The 24,125-nt window shown below is 41.5% G+C and overlaps 3 protein-coding genes across 7 annotated transcripts in view; 2 read left to right on the top strand and 1 right to left on the bottom strand.

Moving 5' to 3' along the window:
• LOC118396884 (NADPH oxidase organizer 1-like) overlaps window positions 1-1,811 on the bottom strand; it is a 45,047-nt gene extending 43,236 nt beyond the window's left edge. The window contains exon 1 of the mRNA XM_052472197.1: window positions 1,387-1,811. Within this exon, the coding sequence (XP_052328157.1) occupies window positions 1,387-1,575 (189 nt within the window). The 5' untranslated portion in view covers window positions 1,576-1,811. The remainder of the gene's footprint in view (window positions 1-1,386) is intronic.
• A 172-nt stretch (window positions 1,812-1,983) lies between these two features.
• LOC118396855 (ATP synthase mitochondrial F1 complex assembly factor 2-like) lies at window positions 1,984-5,954 on the top strand. 2 transcript variants are annotated; one of them, XM_035791266.2, is made up of 8 exons: window positions 1,984-2,380; window positions 2,490-2,534; window positions 2,641-2,792; window positions 3,174-3,271; window positions 3,433-3,513; window positions 3,677-3,789; window positions 4,006-4,121; window positions 4,260-5,954. In XM_035791266.2, exons 1-8 carry the CDS (start codon window positions 2,242-2,244, stop codon window positions 4,395-4,397), a joined length of 882 nt encoding a protein of 293 aa, XP_035647159.1. In that variant the 5' UTR covers window positions 1,984-2,241; the 3' UTR covers window positions 4,398-5,954. The 2 variants fall into 2 exon arrangements, with proteins under 2 accessions (XP_035647159.1, XP_035647163.1); XM_035791270.2 differs by having other exon boundaries at window positions 1,986-2,380; window positions 2,644-2,792.
• LOC118396824 (TOM1-like protein 2) lies at window positions 5,368-23,103 on the top strand. Of its 4 annotated transcripts, XM_035791245.2 has the most exons (16): window positions 5,375-5,517; window positions 6,022-6,151; window positions 6,895-6,979; window positions 7,733-7,961; window positions 8,842-8,976; window positions 9,120-9,305; window positions 9,452-9,568; window positions 9,792-9,925; window positions 10,074-10,122; window positions 11,342-11,504; window positions 11,708-11,831; window positions 12,015-12,096; window positions 18,182-18,241; window positions 18,762-18,798; window positions 18,875-19,024; window positions 19,195-23,103. In XM_035791245.2, exons 2-15 carry the CDS (start codon window positions 6,100-6,102, stop codon window positions 19,015-19,017), a joined length of 1,596 nt encoding a protein of 531 aa, XP_035647138.1. In that variant the 5' UTR covers window positions 5,375-5,517; window positions 6,022-6,099; the 3' UTR covers window positions 19,018-19,024; window positions 19,195-23,103. The 4 variants fall into 4 exon arrangements, with proteins under 4 accessions (XP_035647150.1, XP_035647138.1, XP_035647132.1 ...); XM_035791239.2 differs by having other exon boundaries at window positions 18,875-23,103; XM_035791257.2 differs by lacking the exon at window positions 6,022-6,151 and having other exon boundaries at window positions 5,368-5,517; window positions 18,875-23,103.
• The last annotated feature ends 1,022 nt before the right edge of the window (window positions 23,104-24,125 follow it).

Genomic DNA, 24,125 nt, shown 5'->3' with positions numbered 1-24,125 from the left:
GCTGAAAATTGTTGTTCTGATTAAAGAAGAAATAAAACTGGCCTTCTTTAGAATAGCTGAGTATTTGGGGCATCAGCATTTGTGAGTTTGATTACAGGCTCAAAATGTCCAGAAACTAAACACTTTCTTCTGAAACTCGTCAGTCTATTCTTGTTCTGAGAAATGATGGCTATTCCATGCGAGAAATTGCCAAGAAACTGAAGATCTCGTACAACGCTGTGTACTACTCCCTTCCCAGAACAGCTTAAACTGGCTCTAACCAGAATAGAAAGAGTGGGAGGCCCCAGTGCACAACTGAGCATGAGGACAAGTACATTAGAGTGTCTAGTTTGAGAAACAGAAGCCTCAAATACCCGCAAAACACCAGTCTCAACGTCAACAATGAAGAGAGGACTCCAGGATGCTGGCCTTCTAGGCAGGGTTCCTCTGTCCAGTGTCTGTTCTTTTGCCCATCTTAATCCTTTCTTTTTATTGGCCAGTCTGAGATATGGCTTTTTCTTTTCAACTGCCTAGATGGCCAGCATTCCTTAGTCTCCTCTTCACTGTTGACGTAAGACTGGTGTTTTGCAGATACTATTTAGCGATTAGCTGCTAACACGATTTAGCTAAAACTTGCTAAGAAAATACAAACGAATAGTGTAATTATAGCCCGCACGAAGGAAAGTGACATCGTTAACAACATTGTTGCATTGACCATGCAGACCAAACAAGTCTCGTGGTCAAGCAACAAATGCTTGAATGACAGGGGGCGGGACTAGGTCTGTGTGGAAAGAAGCAGAGAGAGAGCAGAGATGACTCAAGTAGCGGAGTAAACTCATATATATATATATATATAAAATGGACGTTACAAGACATCACATTTAACAAAACAAACCGTTATACAAGGTAAAGTAACAACCCAAACCGGTCCGTGCATCAATACCTGCATATAGTAAAATACGTAATACCGCCGAGCATAACCAGTGTTGGTTGGGGAGTAACGTTAGTGAACGACATGTAGTTAAACTAGTCACGTTAATTTAACTACATTTTGCATTAACTTGGTGGTAGTTTAACTAAATTCAAATATGTGTAGTGTTTTCAGTAGTTAATGTACATTTTTGCCCTAGTGGTATAGCTTACTACTGGAACACATGACAAACATAAGTACAGGTAAGCGTTTTCAGAATTAAATGTTTTACAATAATGGATGGATGGCGTCTCAATGCTGATGCTAGTAAATCCCGCGACCAGTCATCAAAACTCAACTCCGCCTCGATATAAGAGAACGGAGTTGAGGGTTCCTCAGGTAATTTCTGGAAGCTGTCAATCATTACGTGTTATGACATGTCAGCAAAATGACTCGTCAGCTGACTGGCAAATTAAAGTTTCATGAATCGAACTTGCCTGCAAAACAACCTCGACATCGTAGGAGTTGCCTTTGCTCTTCTGGTGTCCTCGGAACTTGGAGCCGCTGTACAGAAGCGAGGCGACAACCCCGGGCTGGTGGGTGTTGATCGGGGCAGCCGGGATAAGCGAGGCCGAGGATGTGAAGGCCATGGGGGTGTTACGGAGGTATCCAGCGGGGACAGGCATGATTCGGGTACCGCGGGGAGGACACCGACCGCAGTCAGTGGCCGTCCGGGCGATAGACGTGGGAAGGGGGTACGGAGAGCACGAATGAGGCGGCTCACCTACATCCAAATGCTTCCAAATCTGTAAGCACTTCAGTCACCACCAGTCTTGAGTAAAGTAAGCGGACTTTGACGCAGGTGCTGTAAGGCGGCAGCATCCTCCTCGCTCATTAGCTGAGGAATTTCAGTGATCTAAAACCTCGCTCCTGACTGGCTTATGTAGCGCAATGCTGTCTGGGAAGTGTGCGGATGTAGTTTTTTCCGCTCTGGTACTGTTCCATTCGGGTTGATTTTATAACCACTATGGAACTACGTTTCCCATATATCTGGGAATTCTGTCGAATCGGCCGTCTGTCAAACACGGAAGGTCACGCTCATGTAGAGATGCGATGCATTGCAGTGAGAGGTGTGTGGAAATATAATCGTTTTTCTCCAAATGGTGAGTCTTAGATCAGTCAACCTTCAGCTACTATTTGGTCGTTTCTTATAGTGAACGCAATGTTTCCTACATTTTGAATAGCGACAATATCCGGCATTCATAATTCCTGCTCGCTAACGTTAATGCAAGTTTTGAACCCCACTTGAATTGGGAAAACCTGTTTGTTAATAACTCTCTGTCACTGACACGATGCTGAGGAATCTTGTGAGATTGCACAGTCGTGTGGGGCATGCCCTCTCTCCCCCCATTGTCTGCCCAAGAAATCAAGCTCTCAAGCTGCCGCTCCCTCTACTCTCTGTGAACTCAAAATATTACTCCATTATCACAGGTAAGAGGTGCACCATTTGATCACCTTTTTTCATCAAATATCTGGCTATATGCACCATGGCGGTTGCACAGTTCTTGACATGTTGACTTTGTTATGCTGTCATCAACAGAAAGAAAGAAATTCTACGAGGATGTCAGCATATCCCACGGAGAGGGTGAGTACTGGACCGGGCGAGTGAGATACTTTCTCTCTTGATTGAAATAAGTCTGAGTGCTAAGAATTCAAGAACTTACTGTAACATTACCTTGATTTTTGGTCAGCAGGTGGCATGTTTGAGATCAACCTGGACCAACGGAAACTGAAGACACCAGGAGGAAAGCTGTTCACAGCCCCCAACGAAGCCTTAGCCATTGCCGTGGCGAATGAGTGGGATACTCAGACAGACACGCTCAAGTTCTACAGCATGCATATGGTTTGACCTTTTACCTTAATTCTTTTATTTGATGCTTCATGTTGGCTGTATCTGGAATGACACACTGTACCCCAAACAGGACACTACTTTCATTAGGGGCGGCAGGGTAGCCTAGTGGTTAGAGCGTTGGACTTGTAACCGGAAGGTTGCAAGTTCAAACCCCCGAGCTGACAAGGTGCAACTCTGTCGTTCTGCCCCTGAACAGGCAGTTAACCCAGTTAACAGGCCGTCATTGAAAATAAGAATTTGTTCTTAACTGACTTGCCTAGTTAAATAAAGGTAAAAATAAAATAAAAAATTTATTTTGACTTGGACACTGATTTAAAACTAATCGGGGGAAAAAAGGGTGCCATTTGAGATTTGTTCTCTCTCCTACTTCAGACCACTCTCTGCAACACAGCCCTCGATAACCCTACATTCCGCAGCAAGGACCAAATAATCACTGCTGCCCTCAAGTATCTGGAGACTGACACAATTTGGTACGCAGAGGTCTTTGTAGTAGCATAGGGTTTTAGTTTCTGGTGAATAAAAGTAACCGGCCTACCGAAGGACCAATATGATACACAGGTTCTCTCCATCAGATCATCAATGCGTGTGATTTTGTAGGAATTATAACTCTGATTATGTTGTCTCCTTGTAGTTACAGAGTTGAGGAGCCTCCATCTTTAGTGGAGCTTCAGAATAATGAATGGGACCCTGTGCTGAACTGGATCGAAGACGGGTTAGTTTCACTTTAACATGATCATTGACTCATTTGCTGTGAGTTACCTTACTAGAAGTTCACTGGACATGTCTACTTATTTGCATGTCATCTTCAGCAAAGGAGGGAAACAGATTTGTAGCATTGTCTTGAGAGTACTTGAATTAATGTTTTCCTCTTGCAGGTACAACGTAGTCATTGGCTCTTCTACCAATATACTGGGGCCAGAGATCCCACAGGCAACGATGAATACTTTTCGCCAACACCTGGGTTCCTATAACTTCTGGTCCCTGACAGGTAAAAACAACTAAAAGCGTAATTAGAGATACTTCCATCCCGTGCACATGTGCAAATTCTGAACTGTGTGGGTGCTAAAGGAATCAGCCTCTTGCCTAGACCAATGGAGAGAGAACCTTCATAAGTTGCATGCTGTTCATCATCATATTGCTGAGTCTCTCAGTTAAATAGAGTACATGACTGCACTAATACTATTTGCGTGTCCTCTGTGTGTAGGACTGGAGTATGTGATCACCCAGCTGAAGTCTGTGGTGCTGGCATTTGCATTGATTGACAAACACATTACAGTGGAGCAGGCTGTGCTGCTGTCAAGACTAGAGGAGGAGTTCCAGGTATGAACTCACCACAGAAACAATGCACATACAGAGATTAGAAAAGCATCTTGGCTATGTATTCAATCTCCCTGTCTGTTTCTGTCTTCCTCTCTTACTAACAATTTATTTTCCCCTCACTCTTTCCCCTCTCCACAGATCGGGCATTGGGGAAATGTAGAGTGGGCTCATGATGTTGACCTGTATGAGCTGAGAGCACGTACAGCAGCAGGAGCTCTATTTGTACATTTCTCCTCTGAGAGTTCAACGGTCAAACGCAAACTCATGCAAGACTAAGGAGGCGCTTCCCTGAGTCAAACATACAAGCTCAGACAGCACTCTAAGAGCAAAGACAACAAAGGTGGTGTACTGGCCTCTGACTGGGAAGAAATCCCAAGTCATTAGGACTTGAATTTATCTCTGGTGTTGTCCTTGGTGGAACAAAAACACACATTTTATCTACCCAGGTCCGTGACATAATCTGCAGTTTATAAAACGTCCTGTGATGATTCATTTCAGTAAAGAGGAACTGTCTCCTCTCCCACTCCTTCCCTGTAAAGTACAGCCAAGTATGATGATCATCTCTTCTACATGTGTTTTGAATCACTAACCAGGTTTCCATCCAAAAATGTTTATGGGAGTAAAGTACACGTGGGAAAAAAATATCATGGCAGGCTTGATGGAAACCGAACATTTGTCTGCAAAATGTACAAATGTCGACAAAACACAATATGATAGACAAGTTGGGATCTTTTTGTATCTGTCAAATTAATTACATGAGAAATGTTGGTGGAAATTACTTTAAGTATTGATATATTAACCATCATATCGATGTAATTTTGGTAGTCGGCTGATAACGTGTGGTTCTCCCACTATGACTAGTCTGGAAAGTATTCAGTTTGGGAACCACTGTATTGGGCTACGGATTAAATAAAGTGTACGGTGATCATCACAATTGATGCCCCTTTCCAATAAATATAGAGGGTCTTATTCTGGTGACATGATCATCGATGCTTGGTTGCTGTTTGACACAAAATAACCTCGTTATGTACAATGGCCTATCCGCACGTGCTGTTTGCTTGGTCGCACGTGCCAATACCGGAGTGGGCACACTCGCTATATAACGCACATTGTTTTGTGAGAGAACTATCAGTAGAGTTGAAAATTCGATTGAAACCCATTTAACTTGTTTTTGTTATTCGGTACATGGGAATTTAACGCGATGGGTAGGTGCGTTATGTCATCACGCATCTACGTCATTGATGGAACCATATCTCTGGGTGGGAAAATGCGTATTTTGTTCTTATGCAGATTTTTGAATATTCGTATGAAAATCTGTTCCCGATTGGATGAAAACGTAGCTAGGTACCTCAGTCATCAGTGACTTTTTGGAACGTTGGATGTTTTTATGGAAACGGTAAGTGTTACCCTCTGTCTGTTTCTGCCCAGACGTCTCACACACTCCCACTGTATTTATTATGTGGTGACTAGCTTGTAGAAAGTTTACTCTTTTGCTTCAGTAGAAATTGAACAAATCTATCAATGGGTCAAACCGACTCAATTATGTTTGTTACATGTACAGCAGGGACATACATCACCAGCTTTTTTTGTCTAACAACTTTGCATCAAACCCTAAATGCATTAGAATAAAAATGACATGAAAACACTTTGTATTTTTTTGTTAGAAAACATTTTGAAATCCTATTGTAAATTCATTGAATTATTGTCTTGTTGACGTGCGAAGGTTGCTATGTTTTATATTGTACTTTTTCAAGGGTTTACATTGGATTGTGTCCACTGCACAGATTGTAAAATCCTATTAAGTTTAAAAAACATAAAACCAAAATGAGTAGGTTTTATTGTTGGTTGTCATTTATTTACAATAGTAATGTAAAGATGGATGTTAATGTTGCTCAATCAGATTGACATCCGGGCGGGGCTTACTTGTGCCTTTCCCATGAACTGGTGACTTCGTACAAATTGTTTGTTGTCGATCAAGATGGAATTCCTTTTGGGAAATCCATACAGCACTCCTGTGGGACATTGCATTGGTAAGTCTTTATAAAATAAACCGTGATTGAAAGGAAACGTCAGATAATCGTGTTTCACGTTCTTGAATCGCATTGACATTTGATTCTTACTTGCTATCGTCTTTTAAGTTCTTTGGCTATCGATCCACTTATTAGCCGCGAAGCTATGTGCCTGGCTGACTTGCTATTATTTTGATTATTTGCAGGCTGGTTGGCAATAAAGATGTTAACTAGCTATGTGTATATACGCATAAACAATATTTGGTGGTGATCTTGCTAGTTCGTGGTGGGGATCTGGAACAGTATGTTGTATCGCTAGCCTGCTATAGCTAACGTCAACTAACTTGTATTCATTCCCACTACTAAACTAGCTAGTTAGCAACCAAGCTAGCTAGGTTACAGTCTGTACTGTATCTGGTTGCGCTAACTGGCTTACTAGCGAATGATTGTAGCTGGCTAGCTAACTATTCGATTGAACCATGTCTGTCGTTTGCCATACATTTGACAACTGATACAACTGGATCACTGACCTGGGCGCAGCTGTCCTAAGCCGCAATAACCAGCCCTCCCCAGTACGAGTGTGGGCAACTAGCTAGTTAGCACTACCTGTCTGTTCCACAGTATAGAGTTGACAGTCGTGAGACAATTAACTAGCTGACAAGTTAGTATGTGATCATTAAAGTCATGAAAAATATATTGTTTTCAAATTACAATATTTTTCTACTGCTCTGACAAGAGGAAATGTAATGTTCTGTCTTCTTTAGAGAGAGCCACTGATGGCTCCCTTCAGAGTGAGGACTGGACCCTCAATATGGAAATATGTGACATCATAAATGAAACTGAGGATGGGTAAGTATAAAATAGCTTTCAACTATGCCAATGAATATTATGAAGTCAAAAACACATTTTACACCTCTTCTGGAGCTATGTGAAGTTTGACTCCATTTGTCCCTAGTGACTTACATGTCAATATGACCACGCTTTCTTGTTGAAGATCTCTGGCTTTGTTTGCCGCTTATCAAATACTTGTCTTATCAGAAGCAGTAATGGACTTCAGGATGGATTTGATCCAAGTGCTCTTCTACTTTCTAAGGCTTGGGTGGTAATCTGGTCCATTAACCTTGTTTGTGAAAGTGTTGAAAGCCATTGCCTCTTTCTGTTTGATAAATGGGTGGGAAGTTAGGGTATGTTGATTTGCCCCTACTCCCAGTTTATCTCAAAGTATGAGATTTGATAAAGATTTGATAAAGCCCTATATGAAGAATTCAAGGGAAGGCCACACCTACCTATCATAGTACGATTGATTTGTCATCTGCATTATAGTGTAACCTAAACTAGAGCCCTATATTAGGCCATGTAAGTAAAACATTGAGTGTTAAAGAGTTTAAGTAAAGTGTTACTAACATTATTTCAGTCAACATGGATAAATTATGCTTGGTGGTGCTGTTACTACATTGTTACTACACAGTAGACTATATGTTTCGCTCTGGATAAGAGCGTCTGCTAAATGACTTAAATGTAATGTAAATGTATCATGCACATCATGTGTCTGTTTGTCTCCCTCTCTGACCCTGTGCTCTGCTCTGTGTGTTGTTGCTGCAGGCCCAAGGATGCCATCAGGGCCATGAAGAAGAGGCTGAACGGGAACAAGAACTACAGGGAGGTGATGCTGGCACTGACCGTCCTGGAGACATGTGTGAAGAACTGTGGGCATCGTTTTCATGCCCTCATCACCAGCAGGGACTTCATAGATGGCGTGCTTGTGAAAATCATCTCTCCCAAAAACAACCCTCCCACTATCGTACAAGATAAAGTGCTCTCACTGATCCAGGTAAAGGATCACACACACTTGTGTGAATGTGTATGCATGACATGTTTCCCTTTATATTTGACGACTTGAGTAATATTGAGTAATAGAACCAGCTTTCATTGAGCATTCTGACAGAATTGTCTGAGGAGATGATGATAATTTGTCCTTGAGAAAATGGGAGTCATTTGAGGAAGTATACTGTATGGCAAGTGCTTTGAGAATGTACTGTACGGTATAGGCTACATACTGAGGCAGTGGAGGAGGGTGTTTGGTTACATGTAGCTCAAATCAAATCAAATGTATTTATATAGCCTTTCGTACATCAGCTGATATCTCAAAGTGCTGTACAAAAACCCAGCCTAAATGTAGCTGCAGTGTTAACCACGCAGGGTCTTGCTGGTGTGCTACCTGCAGCCAGGCCGCTGGTTCTCTGTTTACCATGGGGATCTCGGGTAACCCTGGCCGATTACCTCAGGTGACTTCTAGTTTCCTGCTGACATGGTGGCTGTTGATGTCTGCTAGAGCACACAGACCTGACAGCAATGAGGAACCATACGGGTTTTGGCTCAGACTCTGTTCATATCATCTTGTACAAGTACTGTAACACAAAACAGAGATCTGACCGCAATGAACTGAATGGTTTCTCACCTCGTGCAAGTGTTATATTACAAACACAGCACAGTTTTCTCACAAAGATGTATGTGTAATGATGATACACCAAAGATTATTCCTTGCTCTGCAAGCAATAGCTTCTGTGGTAGCCTAAACATTTTTTGGGACACCTCTGACCTTAATACTTTGACCACCTAATGAATACAGCACTGAGAAACATGAGAAGATTATACAGTGTATATAACACTTGTCTTTCTCATCTGCTTTCTCCCTCCCTCCTGTCTCCCAGGCGTGGGCTGATGCGTTCAGGAGTAGTCCAGACCTGACGGGTGTGGTCCAGATCTATGAGGAGCTGAAGAGAAAGGGTATAGATTTCCCAATGTCGGACCTGGATGTCCTGTCTCCCATCCACACACCTCAGCGGGTACAACTGCCACTGTCTCATCCATTTGCATGCATTTCCTTACTCTAAATTGAGTATGAAAATACATCTGTTGTTCTGCCATTTTTCAACAAGTTTATCTGAGTTTTTTGGGATTTGAGTCTCTTTTTGTTTTTCATTTAAAGCTGTTGACTGGCCCAGAGGAGAACCAAGCCACTGCCCCTCCCCTGGCCCAGCCTATCCCCCAACAGCAGCCTCCTCCCCATGCTGTCTCCGCCCCATCATTTGCATCGTCTGTTCCTCCCACCTACTCCGCCCCGCAGGTCCCCAACCTTGGCGCCTCTGGGTCTATCAACCCTTCACCTGAACAGGTAGGCGAGAGTGAATTTCCATTACAGTTGCACAATCTGATCCCTTCTCAGATTTGTAATAAGGCTTTAAAATCTTCTGGATAGCTTGTATTCTAAGGTGCATGGAGATGGATCTGAGAGGAGTTGACATGGTATTCCCTGTTCAGATCTGCCGGCTGCGAATGGAGCTGGACATTGTGCGTGGCAACACAAAGGTGATGTCAGAGATGCTGACAGAGATGGTTCCTGGACAGGAGGACCCCTCGGACCACAAGCTCCTGCAGGTCATACTCCTTTCCCCTCTTTCTCTCTGGTATTCTTATAGCGTGTAAATAGGGCTGGGTTTCTTGGCCATGTGACATGACAAGCGAAAACTCAGAGGCTTTATTTTACGGAGGCCACTTCATTGTTTCTGGTGTACTGATGAAAGTATCTGTAATATCAACAAGTAATTTCAGCCTGGGCAGCACTATCTTTTGACGGCTCACCCTCCTGTGCTTTTTGTAGGAGCTGAACCGGACGTGCCGGGCAATGCAGCAGAGGATAGTGGAGCTCATCTCCTGTGTGTCTGACGAGGAGGTCACAGAGGAACTACTGCACGTCAACGACGACCTCAACAACATCTTCTTACGCTACGACAGGTAGGCTAGCTTATACACACCCACCCACCACTAAGAGATGGCTAACATTTCTGTCTCAACACCTTTCTCCTCTGAGAGGCATGCATGACTTCATTTAATAGTCGTTGTGAGCAGGTATGGACTACTTGTTATTTGGCTTCTCTCTCAGGTACGAGAGGTACCGGTCAGGCAGAGCATCTCAGGGTATCAATAATGGGGTGAGTTAGCAGTGACAGCCATAGAACGTAACCCCCCTACACACACACAATGACATCCCTTGCTTATTTGTACATGGTTGTCGCATATTTCTGTGGTAAAGTTTCTGTACTTTGTCTTCCATAGCTTGCCTGTTTCTCACATTTCCTCATTCTGTAACATTGTCGAGTCTGTCTAAAATACAACTGCTCTGTCTAGAGATGTAGGCATGTTAGATCGTCTGTCAATGTCCGCACCTTACCATTAATATCATGTCCACACTGACCGTGGCGTGTTGCCCAGGCATGTTAATGATTTTCATGGTCTTTCTCCTTTCTGTTTGTCTCTATGTCTAGCTGAGGCAGGCAAGTATGAAAGTCGCCCCAATAAGTAATATGTCACGTATTTGGACCCAAGGTGGCCACTGTTAACACATAATAACACAATAACCCTGTACATCCCATTTTCTCCATGTGGCACGTTTTAACTACCCACTCCCCTCAGTAACTGACACAGAGACAGTTTAAAGATGGGAGTAGTTGCCACTAGACACTGATCTACGGCCTGGTGGGTTTCCTCCCCGTATGGTTAAAGTTGGGATTCAGGGAGGGTAAACTGATCCTAGATCTGTGCCTAAGGGGTAACATCTACCCGTGTCTAAAGATGCACCAACCCCTTCCCCACCACCACCCATCATTCTCAAGAGGAAGGATTATTCTCGTTCGCAGCCAAAAGAAAAAACACCCACCCAGTGCAAAGGTCATTGCATGGTTACTGTGGTCACTGCTCATAAATAAATGATATCACAGACACACCAAACAGCTCATTCTTCGCCACAAACAAATCGTATTATTGCAATTCTCTCACTAACCCATTCTGGCTGAGTACCTACCCCTCCCTTCAGAAAAAGTCCCACAAACAACAACTGTTCCTCATTCATGGGCAGATTCATGTTTTTCTCCAGCTAACCTATGATATTCCCTGACCTCTCACGTGCTTTATTTGCCTGTACCTTTCTGTTCAAGGTAATCATGTTGATGTTTGTCAAACTGAAGCCAAATGTCAGAGCCCTTTCTGTAATCCCTGTCCCCTTACTTCAGGACTCGTTTGTCACTTTATTGCAAATGGTAATGGAAAATGGAATTAGCATTTTGTTTCGGAATGGCTCCTAAAAGAGTGGTCTTACATTGTCTTCAATGGGTCTCTTTCTCTCTTTCCCCCTCTGTCATCCCTGGATCCCAGGTCCTCAGTGAGGCTACAGAGGACAACCTTATAGACCTGGGCCCTGGATCTCCTGCTGTCGTCAGCAACATGGTCACTTCCACCGCCATGCCTCCGTCCTTCACCGCCCCCGCCGAACGTCCTTCCTCACCTACCTCCCTCGCTTCTCGGCTAGCCATCCTCGGTATGTCCTCCAGACTGTTACTGTACACCAAAGTCTATTTAGTAAAAAGGAAATCTACTTTAACAGCGCTGAAGCATTTTGTTCTCTTTGAACTGTTTCCCAGGTAATTTAGCAATGTGACAAGTTCTTAAAAACATAAATATTGATATTTATTTTTAATTTTTCTGGAACAATATGGCGGCTGTCTTTTTGTTGTTCCTCAGATGTGGGTGCCAGTGTGACCAGCACTCTGAGCTCTCTGCCCAGCTGTAAGCCTCAGGACGACTTTGACATGTTTGCCCAGACCAGGACCGGAGCTCTGCCACTGACCACTGAGACACTCGTCACGTAAGAACACATCATACATGTTCTCCTGTTCAGAGACAACCCCTACCTCCTAGGCTTGTAATGAATGGAGCATACACAATTAGCTTTTCTACATGACTGACAGTGTCTGTTCTGCACCATACATTTTAAATCTGAATGTTTTATAACTTGCTGTCCTCCTGGTCATTACCTCTATCCTGGCAGAGCTCCTATAGAGGACCTTAATGCTGTAGGTGGGATTGAGCTGCCTCCTACTCTGGAAGTCAGGCAGCAGCCTGCAGGAGGAGTGAGTATTGTGGCTGGTCAACTTTTAGAAGTGCGCTAACATCACTAATGATCACTAACTTTTCCATGCGGTGTGCTGTTACTGTCGGGTAGGGCTGTCCCCAACAAAAAATAATCTTGGTCGACTGAGAGTCTTCTGTTCTTAAAACGTGTATTTTTCCATATATACACACCCTATGTGTTTGAATAAAATTAACTATATGCACTGCGCTTGTCTGATTCTTTAAGCGCACTGATTGATGAAATAATTAAGACACACTAATGATTAAAAAGGGAGCCCGAGATCAAGATAACCAGAAGAAAATAAACCTAAGTGAACAATGTTACTTTAAATTGTCAACCATACAGTAAGTAGAGCATCAGTAGTAACAACCTGATGAAGTGAGCAAAATACTAGGAAATTAATTATACAGTAACTGAAAGAGTACAGTTTTTTAATTGAACATATTCACATTTAAAAAGCTGGTTTTTATGCTTGATCTGGCAATGCAGTCCAGAGGCTCAGTACGGAGGGTGTGATGCATTAGCAGAGCCACCTGAGGTCTGTGGAAGTTTAATCAAGCACCTCCAAAATGTTGTAACATTACAGAGGGCTCTGTAAGGTGCTGCATGGGATGTGAATGGTAGGTGGGAGCTGTACGTCCTGTATAAACACAAACTACCTTCCTTGACAACTTTCTTTACAACAATTCTGCGAATTGCAAGAAGTATGAATGCCCAGACTTCTGCAAAGGCAGCATCGCAGTAAATGCTGTACGGCCAATGCAGATGCCGGCTTGACCATGTTGCTAGCTTAACTGTCACAGTGGTATTCAGTACAGTATGAATGACCATGGCCCTAAGTCTGATTGGACTGCACCAGAAGAAGTGCCCCTCTGCAAGACTCACTTTAACCTTGTACATTTTCCCATTTGGAAGTTAATATTTGTCTGTATCCTTTTTTCGAAATTAAAATGTAAAACCTGTTTTCCCCCAAAAAAATCTGCATGCCCCCGGATCCCCCAATGTCGGAGTCGCTCCAACGCCCCCTGGCTTCAAGACTGGTGATTTATACACAACAGACTAATACTTTCTGTTTGACCGAATCAACCAGGTAACAACTTGTGGGAGTCCACCATCTGAATTAGACCTACAGCAGCTTAGGTTAAAACGGTCAAAGATAGGCTATTCACATTTGGAGGAGTCGGTGAAAAGCTTGTCTCTCAAATATAAGATATTGCAAAATGGAAAAGTCTTATAAGCTATGTAATAAAGAGCAGATAAAACAAGACATTTGTTAAGAACATAACAAATTGAACAGTAAACAAAGTTGTTCTTAATTAAAATAATAAACCGCAACAGTTACAGGCCTAGTATTCAATCAACATACAGTGCCTTCAAAAATTATTCATACCCCTTGACTTATTCCAGGTTTTTGTTATGTTTCAGCCTGTATTCAATATTGATTAAATTCGGCCATCTACACACGATGACAAAGTGAAAACATGTTTTGGGAAATTTTAACTAATTATTTGAAAATGAAATGCAGAAAGATCTCATTTTAAATAAGTACTCACACCACTGAGTTGAAACATGTTAATCACCATTGGCAGTGATTCTGGTTAAGTCTCAACTTTGTGGACCATGATTGATCCAAAATTCTTCAAGCTATGCCAAATTGGTTGTTGATCATTGCTAGACAACCATTTTCATGTCTTGCTATAGATTTTCAAGCAGATTTACGTCAACATTTTAAATCATGAACATTCAGTGTCTTCTCGGTAAGCAAATTGAAAATAAATTTGGCCTTGTTTTAGGTTATTGTCCTACTGAAAGGGGAATTAATCTCCCACTATCTGGTGGAAAGCAGACTGAACCAGGTTTCCTCTAGGGTTTTGCCTGTGCTTAGATCCATTTTATTTATTTTTTTATCCTGAAAAATTCCCCAGTCCTTAACAATTATAAGCATACCTATAACATGATGCAGTCACCACTATGCTTGAGGATATGGAGAGTGGTACTCAGTAATGTATTTGATTTGCCCCAAACATAACACTTGTATTCTGGACAAAAGTGGATTGCTTTGCCACACTTTTTGCAGTATTACTTTAGTGCCTTAATGCAAACAGGATGCATGTTTTAGATTATTTTTTAAATGTTATTGTGTACAGGCTTCCTTTACACTCTGTCAATTAGTTTAGTATTGTGGAGTAGCTACAATGTTGTTGATCCATCCTCAGTTTTCTCCTATCACAGCCATTAAACTCTTACTGTTATAAAGTCACCATTGGCTTCCCGGTGAAATCCCTCTGCAACTGAGTTAGGAAGGACGCCTGTGTCTTTGTAGTGACTAGGGGTATTGATACATCATCCAAAGTGGAATTAATAACTTCAACATGATCAAATGGATATTCAATGTCTGCTTTAAACATTTGTTTAACCCATCTACCTTCTTTGCAAGTAATTGGAAAACCTCCCTGGTCTGTGGTTGAATCTGTGTTTGAAATTCACTGCTCAAATGAGGGACCTGACAATTATCTGTATGTATGGGGTACAGAGATGAGTTTGTCATTTAAAAACTGATGTTAAATTCTTATTGTACACAGGGAGTCCATGCGACTTGTTAAGCCAATTTTTTTCCCTGAACTTATTTAGGCTTGCCATAAAGGTGTTGACTACATATTGATTCAAGGCATTTCAGCTTTTCGTTTTCAATTAATTTGTTAAAAATTTTGAACATAATTCCATTTGTCATTATGGGGTATTTTGTGTATGCCAGTGACGACAAATCTCAATTTAATCAATTTTAAATTCAGTCTGTAACACACTGTGGAAAAAGTCAAGGGGTGTGAATACTTTCTGAGGACACTGTAATTGAACAGTATTACAGTAAATATATTATGTTTAGTAACTAATAAAATAAACGAAGAACAAGTTGTGGCCCATCACAACAGTAGGCTATTTAAGTCACCTTCAACAGCAGCTTATGATCTCTAATGCTGAACATAAAATGGCATATTTAGGCCTAGGCTTCTTACAAAAAGCATAGACTATTAAGCATAGACTATTGCACAATTCCAAACGTTATCCGCCTGCATAATAGCTAGGTCGTCTCTCTTGTCAGCTGTATCGGACTGGCTTACTTAACTTCCTCACAAATGCCTGGGCTGCCACTTATTAACCTACTTCCCCAATCTTTTCAAGTTATGAGACAGGAACACCAGCTTGTCAACATTTTCGGACAGAAGGCAGCTCCTGGTTTTATTGAATATAAGCCCTGCCTTAAAAAGATCCGCTCTGATGGAGTGGAGGTCGCCGGGATGGAGAAGAGGTATTTCGCTGCTCTGGCCAGCTTCGGATACCTGTCCTCATTTTTTCCCCCACCAAGCTAGCGGTCCACCGTTGACTTTCGTAGATGGAGATAATGGAGATAATCCTTAATTTCTTCTTCTTGATCCTCTTTCTCTTCCTCATCTCTACACATGAGCATCTCCATCTCTCGCTCCTTGTCCGTTTTCCTTTTCTTTTGTGCAGGTTCCTCTTCTTCCTCCGTGGATGTAGAGTTGTCTCGTTCTCTCTCATGGGGCCCTGGCTCCTCTAGCTGTGACGCGCTCAAACTGTCGGCCAGTTCGGACAGGTTGACATAGGCTTCATCACGTTTTGCATCGTCAAGGAAGGAAAGCAGCTTGAAGCGGGGGTCTATGACTGCTGCTTGGATGTAAAGACTACCGTCAAATATTTGGTCATTGAGCTGCCATCTTTTGTCAATTTCCTGCACCAGCTTTGTTTTGAGACCCTTAGTGATAGGGCTGTCGTCCTCCGCCACGGCTAAGTGGCGGCGTTTGAGATGGGCCAGCATGGGTAAGGTTGCAGATAAAGATGTGTTGTCCTCCTCAGACAGCAGCTCTGTCAGGGTGACCATAGGCTTCAGCACATTCCAAATGTCTTCTGCCATGTTCCATTGCGCTGTGGTGAGATCAAGGCTGGGTTCCCTTTTCTCTGTCTAGTTGGGGCTGGAGAGCACGTCGGATATGGGCCATCTATGTTCTAGCAGACACTCTAGCATTGTCCGATAAGAGTTCCACAGCGTGGAAATGTCTGGGGTCAGGAGGTGTTCAGCCACCTTTTGTTGTTTCTGCTTCAGTCCCTTTCTGGCTTCCTTCTTCAAATGAGCCGTGAGGTGTCTGGCTGCAGCCGCAGTGCGACAGATGGGGTCTTGTTCGAGAGCGGCATTGATGCACAGCTGTAAGGTGTGCCCGGTACATCTGACTCCTTTAACGTCTGCCCATTCCGCTTCCTGCCTCAGTATATCCGCACACAAAACCATGTTTGCAGCGTTGTCATGTACCAAAGCAACCATTTTACATCCTGGAATTTCAAATGCGTCTGCAACTTCTCCTAGTCTCTTTGCAATGTTGGCTGTGGTGGGATTCTCCTCCATTCGTTTTGTCTCCAGCACAAGACACTGCAGTCTCCAGGCCTTGGTAATGAAATGGGCAGAGATGGTCATGTAAGACTCCATTCTCAGGGAGGTCCACATGTCGGTTGTAAAACTTACTGCCTAGCTGTTTTGGATTGACTCCAAAACTTTCTCTTTTGTGTTATGATATTTGGCAGTCAGAGCATGCATAACAGTCTCTCTTGGGAACGGTGTAACCAGGCTCCAAGATTTTCATCTTCTTAAATCCATCCCACGCCTTCTATCAGGTTAACGGGCCTCATGTCCAGGGAAATTAAGTCCACGATACCATCGGTTATCTCTCGTAGAATTTTTTCTGAGATGTGGGGCTTTTGGTCCAAGGTGGTTAAACATGAGCTAGCAGTGGAGGCGCTGTACTGGGGGCGCGCCTATAAATACACAAAGTACATTTTAAATTCTGTATGCTAATACTATGTTATTACATTGTAATAGGCCTATTAAATCTGGTAATGTTCATTTTTCAATCATATAAAACCTGTCAATGTTTTAGCATGCAACTAGAAAAACAAAGGAGGTTAACTTACTGTTTTCAAGTAGTATGTCATATTTGTTGTTGAACTATGGTAAGCAAACCGCTGTTGGCAGAGTTCGCATTCCACTTTTTTGGTGTCATCCTTTACTACAATGAAATGTTGCCATACTGCAGACTTTTTTGACATTTTGCCTTTAATTAGACCTAATAAGAGTTTCAAGTAGCTACCGTATGTAGCAGTAGGTAAGTCTTAAGCAACAGTTAGGCAGATTTGCGTGTGCTGTCTGCAAACAAAATATGGCAGATACACAGTTAAATGAAAGGGGATGTTTGGCATTATGTTAATAGTAATTAACCACACAATTCGGCAAACATTTGTTATAAAATAATAATAAATCATTATTAACCTTGCACCATTTTGTTCTTGCATAATATAACTATATACAATTTCAGTAGCACATATGTCTTAGTGATGGACTGTATCATCCCCACGGCCTCCACAATGGATTAGGCCACTGAGACAGGCGAGAATCAGACGGGTCTCTCCGTCGACCACACAATCGACCAGTCGACTAAATTGGGTCACGGGCATTACATTATTTTCCACCATTGGCGCGTGTGTTTACTGTTGGCCTCTGCTCTAACCATTGATCCCAAGCTTACACTCACTCAGAGATGTAAGGATTTCATATAGAGATTTGTTATTTAGGATTTGTTTTTGATGGGATAGATCTTTTTAGCTGGCCTGCGGTAGTTTGCTTGTTGTTTTGAGCAGACAACCTCTCTCCCTAACAACAACTCTAACATTAAAGTATAGTGCATGGCCATCCCATCCCACAGTTTTTCATACAGCTTGGAAGATGCTGCCTCTTCATATTGACTGTCACTGCATGGTGTTGCAAAGCTTTCACAAGGCTGTGTGTTAGTTGGAGTGTTTCATGGTGTTTGGTACTGCATGTCATCAATCAGTAGCAGAGGTCTATCTATATACCATTTATCGAATGGTTTGTTTGCGTTTTTATTAAATGTTAGGTTTAAGTATTGCTTTTTGTGTTATTTCAGTTATTTTTATATTTAAGTTGGGTTTGTTTTTTTTGTTTTTTTTCTGTTGATATTTTTGTTGTGGTGCTGTTTGTCCATGACGTTGCCCTGTAGATTCCCATTGGCCAATCCTCTGTCATGGATGACATAGAGGAGTGGCTATGTACTGACGTGGTGAGACTATGATTTTATTCTGCATGTTTTCTTTTCTCTTTTTCCCTTTGCATCCTTCCATCTTTGGACTCCTCTTGTTCTTCAGAAATCTAACTAACACATTTCCTCATCTTTGACCAATCATGTTTCTGATCCATTGTAGCTTTCTGTGTAGTCTTAAATAATGGTGTGTCCTGGCAGGGAACAAAGGACGATTTCTGTCCTCTTTGGTGCATGGTGGGTTTGTCTTAACATTTTAATTTGGTGTACGAATATGTAGTAATACTGTGTGTTTGTTGAAGTTCTTTAACCTAAATGGCATTGCGTTTTGGTGAAATGGGGGATCCGCCGTTGTGTGGGTGTAATCCTGTCGGTGGTTTTAAGCACAGAAACTTGTCAATGATGGGTCTGGTTGTATTTCAATCAGCACTTTTGGGTAAATGAAAGGTCAAAATGTAAAAGTATATTACAGGAGTTTAAATTCAGAATTCAGGTTATCCTTAGGATAGTTCCACAATGATGCTTTTTCTTTCCTCGACAGCAAGGAGAGGAGGGCGAAGAGGGGGTGACCAGTGAAGGTAGGAAACATTTATTCACCTCTAGTAGCTAGCATGTATAATATGCTTCCTCTGATCCCTCTCGTCCTCCTTCTAGAGTTTGACAAGTTTCTGGAGGAGCGGGCAAAGGCAGCAGAGACGGTGCCCAGCCTCCCCTCACCCCCTAGTGGTGATCCCGGTGCAACTACCGGTGCACCCCAGAAGAAGGCTGAAAGACCAGAGGATGCCCTGTTCACTTAGTTTAGTGGTTTTCAAACCTCTCCTCGGGGACCCCCAGACATTTCACAATGTTGTAGCCCTGAACTAGCCCACTGATTCACCTAGTCAAGGGCTTGATGATTAGTTAAGATGTTGAATCAGGTGTGCTAGCCATTGAATAGTCTAACGCATGGAACGCCTGGGGGTCCCTGAGGAGAGGTTTGAAACCCCTCGCTTAGTAGACCTCTCTTAACCTTTTGACTTCTGACCAGTGCCTGGAGTCCCCAGACTGTTGTCTGTGACAAATCCACTTTCTCATCCTCCCACTCTGGAGCTGTCTACCATCAGCTATACGTCTGCTACCCAGTAACACATATTCATGTTCTCGGGCAATTTACTACACTGCGAAGGGAACCCCCACGCATTGTACATTGTTTTGTGTGTTTTTTTTGTTGTTGAAAGAAACCAGCTTCATTAGGGACAAGGTTGCAATGTATTCCCATAATCAACAGTCCCCATCTAACAGTTGGTTTGGAACTTTCTCCAACTTAAGAAGGACTGTGGAGTATCAACAGACATCTTTATAAACCAGCAGCTCACTCTGTCCCGGGGCTGGTCTTCCTCTGAAGGGTAATATGAGACGTACCCTGCCTACAGCACTACACATATTTTGCTCTGTTCTGACAGCAAGAAGCCATCCCTAGCCAGTCGTCCACCACTCTACTGCATGTATTAACAGATCCATCCACCCTTCAATCCCTCCTCGGACTTAAAGGGACGTCCAAAGGGAGCTAAATGAAGTCCAGGGACAGTTAATGTTAACCTTTTTTTATAGGTCAGACGAGGGCAGGTAGTATTGAAATGTATCATGATATGTATGATTGGGGAATATTCTGGATCAGTGTATTGTTTTTACAATGTGTTTAATTCCAAGTATATTATATTGTCCATTATAGCCTCTGACTGGATGTCTTACTTTGTTTTTGAGTGTGTAGAATCCTAGAATATTAGTTTGGAGAGATTTATTTTTGGGTTATTCATTGTCATTTGATGTTTTTTAGAGTAAGACAACAATCATTAAATGCACTGCTATGGTTGTTGAGGTGTAAAACATTTTATTTTAACGAACAAATAAGTAGTATCTACCTGACAATGATTTTCTGTTCATCCATATATTGGGACAGGTACAATGCTGTTGGGAAGCCAAAGACCAGATATTGTCGTGGAGCCCAAGCATGATTGCATCACATTCATAGTGAATAGAGTAGCTGATAATGCTGTAAGAGTCAGTCAAAAGTGATAATGTATTAGTCAGTCTTTAAAACCTAAAGTCTGTAATGTGGTTTTCACTACAGATATGGAGGCAGACTGAATGTTGTATGTCTGGTGTTGAATAATAACTGAATTAATGGACTGAAGTTTTGTCTAGTTGATGTAAAAAATAAACCTATTCAAGAGATGTTATGAACACTGAAGGGGACATTTTGTCTCCGATTGGGGAGTCCAATGTTATATTTTCACCTGAACTCTACCATGTTCTTGTCTCTCGTTGGCTGTGCTGGCACATCACTCAGATGCTAGCCAGTTAGCTCAATGGTCTCAACAGCTGATCAGAAACAGTGATTGTGCTGAAAAGAGGGATGGCCTGAGTAGGAGCCAGGCTCTCACCATTTAGCGAAGGTGACATTGATGTTTTCAGAAACAACACTGCTTTACTGGTATGTGCAAGAACACGGAGTACTGAAATCATCTTTATTTTCTTTCTTGATAGTACACGTGCTGTTTCATACAATCACAAACACTTGACAGTCCTTGTTCTTCCGTTTTGTTATTATTAAAAGATCTAGTTGAGTTGGTACATTCAACATATCTGTAATCAATGGAGAATTTTGAAATATTGACAAGTGTAGGAACAATTGATTTAGTATTTTCTTCTGCTCTATCAGTATTTGAAATAGTTTTATTTTACAAAGCAGAATGAAGTCATGAACTGCTTTATGAGACCGATCAAGGTTTTTCATGTGTTAAACATGTTTTGATCATTTATGGACTTCAACAGTTTTTCCTACACTGATTTATGCCTATTCAATGTTAGAGATTGTATAAATGTATTCTGATTAATTTGCAACAACTTTAATGGTCACTATTTATGGCAAATGTCCACTCGTTGGTTTGTAACTAAGAAAATAACCATATTGAATTTGTTTGTTTTTCCATGGTTTGTTGAACAAGCAGTACAGTCATGTTACTGTATCTTCCCCTCTGTCTTATATATATATATATATATATATATATATATATATATACACACACACCATGGGACAGCCTAGCACATGATGAACCAACATCATAGGCATCAGAAATGACCTCGCTTCTGAAAGACACTTTAAAAGAAGTGTTGACATTGCACATTCTTAAAAGGTTTTCCGTCTCGTCTATGAATGTAAATATGGTGTGTGTATGTAGAAGGGTTGCCCTGCTCTACGCCTGTCCTTCTGATGTGTTGGAGGGGGAAGAAGTATTGCTATGTGTGCCATCCAGTATACATAGTTGAATATAGCTTGATATTGATCGAGCTTGCTCAGTGGAACTTAGATGATATACTTTATATCGTATAATCAAGGCAGGTATGACTTAGCTTGCCAGGTGGTCACTTTGAAACCTGCTCTTAGAACAAATAATGTGTATATGGTAAAAAATAAAGGGTATTTTATAAGGGAGTTTTTATGTTTGCCTGCTGCTTCTGCTGTTTACTGTGTTACAGTGAGCTTCAAAAGTATTGGGACAGTGACACTTGTTGTTTTGGCTCTGTACTCTACACTTTCATTTGAAGGTGTTTTCATCCATATTGGGTAAACCGTTTAGAAATTAGAAGCACTTTTTGTACATAGTCGTCCCATTTTATGGGACCAAAAGTATTGGGACAAATTCACTTATGTGTATTTTTTATTTTTTTTAAACCTTTATTTAGGTCAGTTAAGAACACATTCTTATTTTCAATAATGGCCTAGGAACCGTGGGTTTAACTGCCTTCAGGGGCAGAATGACAGCTTTTTACCTTGTCAGCTCGGGGATTCGATCTTGCAACCTTTCGGTTACTAGTCCAACGTTCTAACCACTAAGCTACTGTACCTGCCTGCCCCAATTGAAGTATACTGAGCAAAAATATAAATGCAACATGCAACAATTTCAACGATTTTACTGAGTTTTAGTTCATGTAAGGAAATCTGACAATTGAAATACATTCATTAGGCTCTAATCTATGGCTTTCACATGACTGTGCAGGGGTGCGGGCAGGGGTGCAGCCACTGGGGAGCCAGGACCAGCCAATCAGAATTGAGATTTGTTTACCCCACAAAAGGACTTTATTACAGAAAAACTCCTTAGTTTCATCAGCTGCCCAGGTGTCTGGTCTCAGATGATCTCGCAAGTGAAGAAGACAGATGTGGATATCATACCTCCCAAAAAATGCTAACCTCCCCTGTTATTATAATGGTGAGAGTTTAGCAAGTCTTGGGGGTATGATATTTGTGCCTCTAACTTTCTCACTCATCTTTATTCACAGTTCATTCAGGAATATCCATAATCATGGTAGCATCCACATTAATGTAGATGTGTTTAGAAACATATTATATTCTTATTTATAATAAAAGTGACTCCAAAATGACACATTAATTACCATTCATTTCTATTGGGCACAAAATCATCTGAAAACACAACCAAAACAAACAGCAAATGCATCCCAAAAAAATGTGTGGAGTCAAAAGCTTGATGTAGTCATTGCATGCTATGGATTTTGGACTAAATACTTAACTTTTTAGTACTTTAATACACAAGTGAATTTGTCCCAATACTTTTGGTCACCTAAAATGGGAGAACTATGTACAAAAAGTGTTTAGTTGTTAAACAGTTCACCTGATATGGATGGAAATATTCTTCAATTAAAAAGCTGTCAGTCTGCACTTTAACCTTGTAGTCATTGTATCATTTCAAATCCTAAGTGGAGTACAGAGCCAAAACAACAACAAATGTGTCACTGTCCCAATACTTTTGGAGCTCACTTGTTTGACTCATGCATGTGTTGAACACCAATAAAACGCTATAGCAGTGTAATCTGCTCCAACTTTATCCCTTTGTTTTTTTCTTACAGTATATAGTTTAATGCTGTATATATAGTTATGTTGAGTCTAGACTGTATCAATTTGTCTGATACATTTGTGTGCAGTTTTGGCTGTGCATGATTACATATGCTTGCAAAGAAATAAAACAAAGTACATTACTGTACATTAGTGTACTGTGGAACAGAAGTAAACCTTTTCATGGCGTCTGCCTCACATACAGTAAGTACTCTAGTCTAATTTGACCTACAGTAACCATTCACCTTGCTGTGGAAACACTGCATTCCCTCAAATCCTCACCCCATGGCTCTCTATCATCCGTATTCTTCCTTAGGGGGGCAGGACCTAACCGCCAGTAGTCTAGGGGCTCTCCCATTGGTTGTTTAGGATCACCTCATCTGGAGCATAACTAGCTCCTCACATTCTGCTCCATACTGCCTGCTGCATTTTCCCGGTCAAAAATATGGGCGTGTCCTATTGCACAACTGTTGCTTTGCACAAGCTTGCTGACAATGTGTAGACACTTGTCCACAAATTATATTCTGTTCTATTCCATAACGTGTGGATTTCACTTTGGAAGGTAAATCTTAGTAATAATATATTGTTGCATTAGATGGATGTTTGTTCTTCTTGTTGCGAAATTTTATGGCAATGTACATGTATTTTGCAGTGTGTTCATATTTCATATTTGATTGATTATTTACTGAATTATCTCAATATTGTATAACAATCCATTCTCATAATTTCAACGCTATACTTTACTATAATCTGACATTTTTGGAAAATGTGAATGATTTAAGTGACCCCGCCAAAACACTTTCATTGTAATAACTAGAAGATTCAAAACCAGAGTATGAAAACCTCGAAGAAAAACATGTGATAATGCCACATGCGATCGAGTACTGCATTGAAGACTTCCGTATTGTCCAGTAATGTGATAGTGGTAACAGGACATCGATCTGAGAGAGAGGAAAGCTGCCTCTGCGTTATCATTGATTGAAATAGATAGAGATGTCCTAATAATCAATTACA

The sequence above is a fragment of the Oncorhynchus keta genome, chromosome 2, assembly GCF_023373465.1.
Source record: "Oncorhynchus keta strain PuntledgeMale-10-30-2019 chromosome 2, Oket_V2, whole genome shotgun sequence".
Lineage (NCBI taxonomy): Eukaryota > Metazoa > Chordata > Actinopteri > Salmoniformes > Salmonidae > Oncorhynchus > Oncorhynchus keta.
This window is presented reverse-complemented; position numbering and strand designations above follow the sequence as displayed.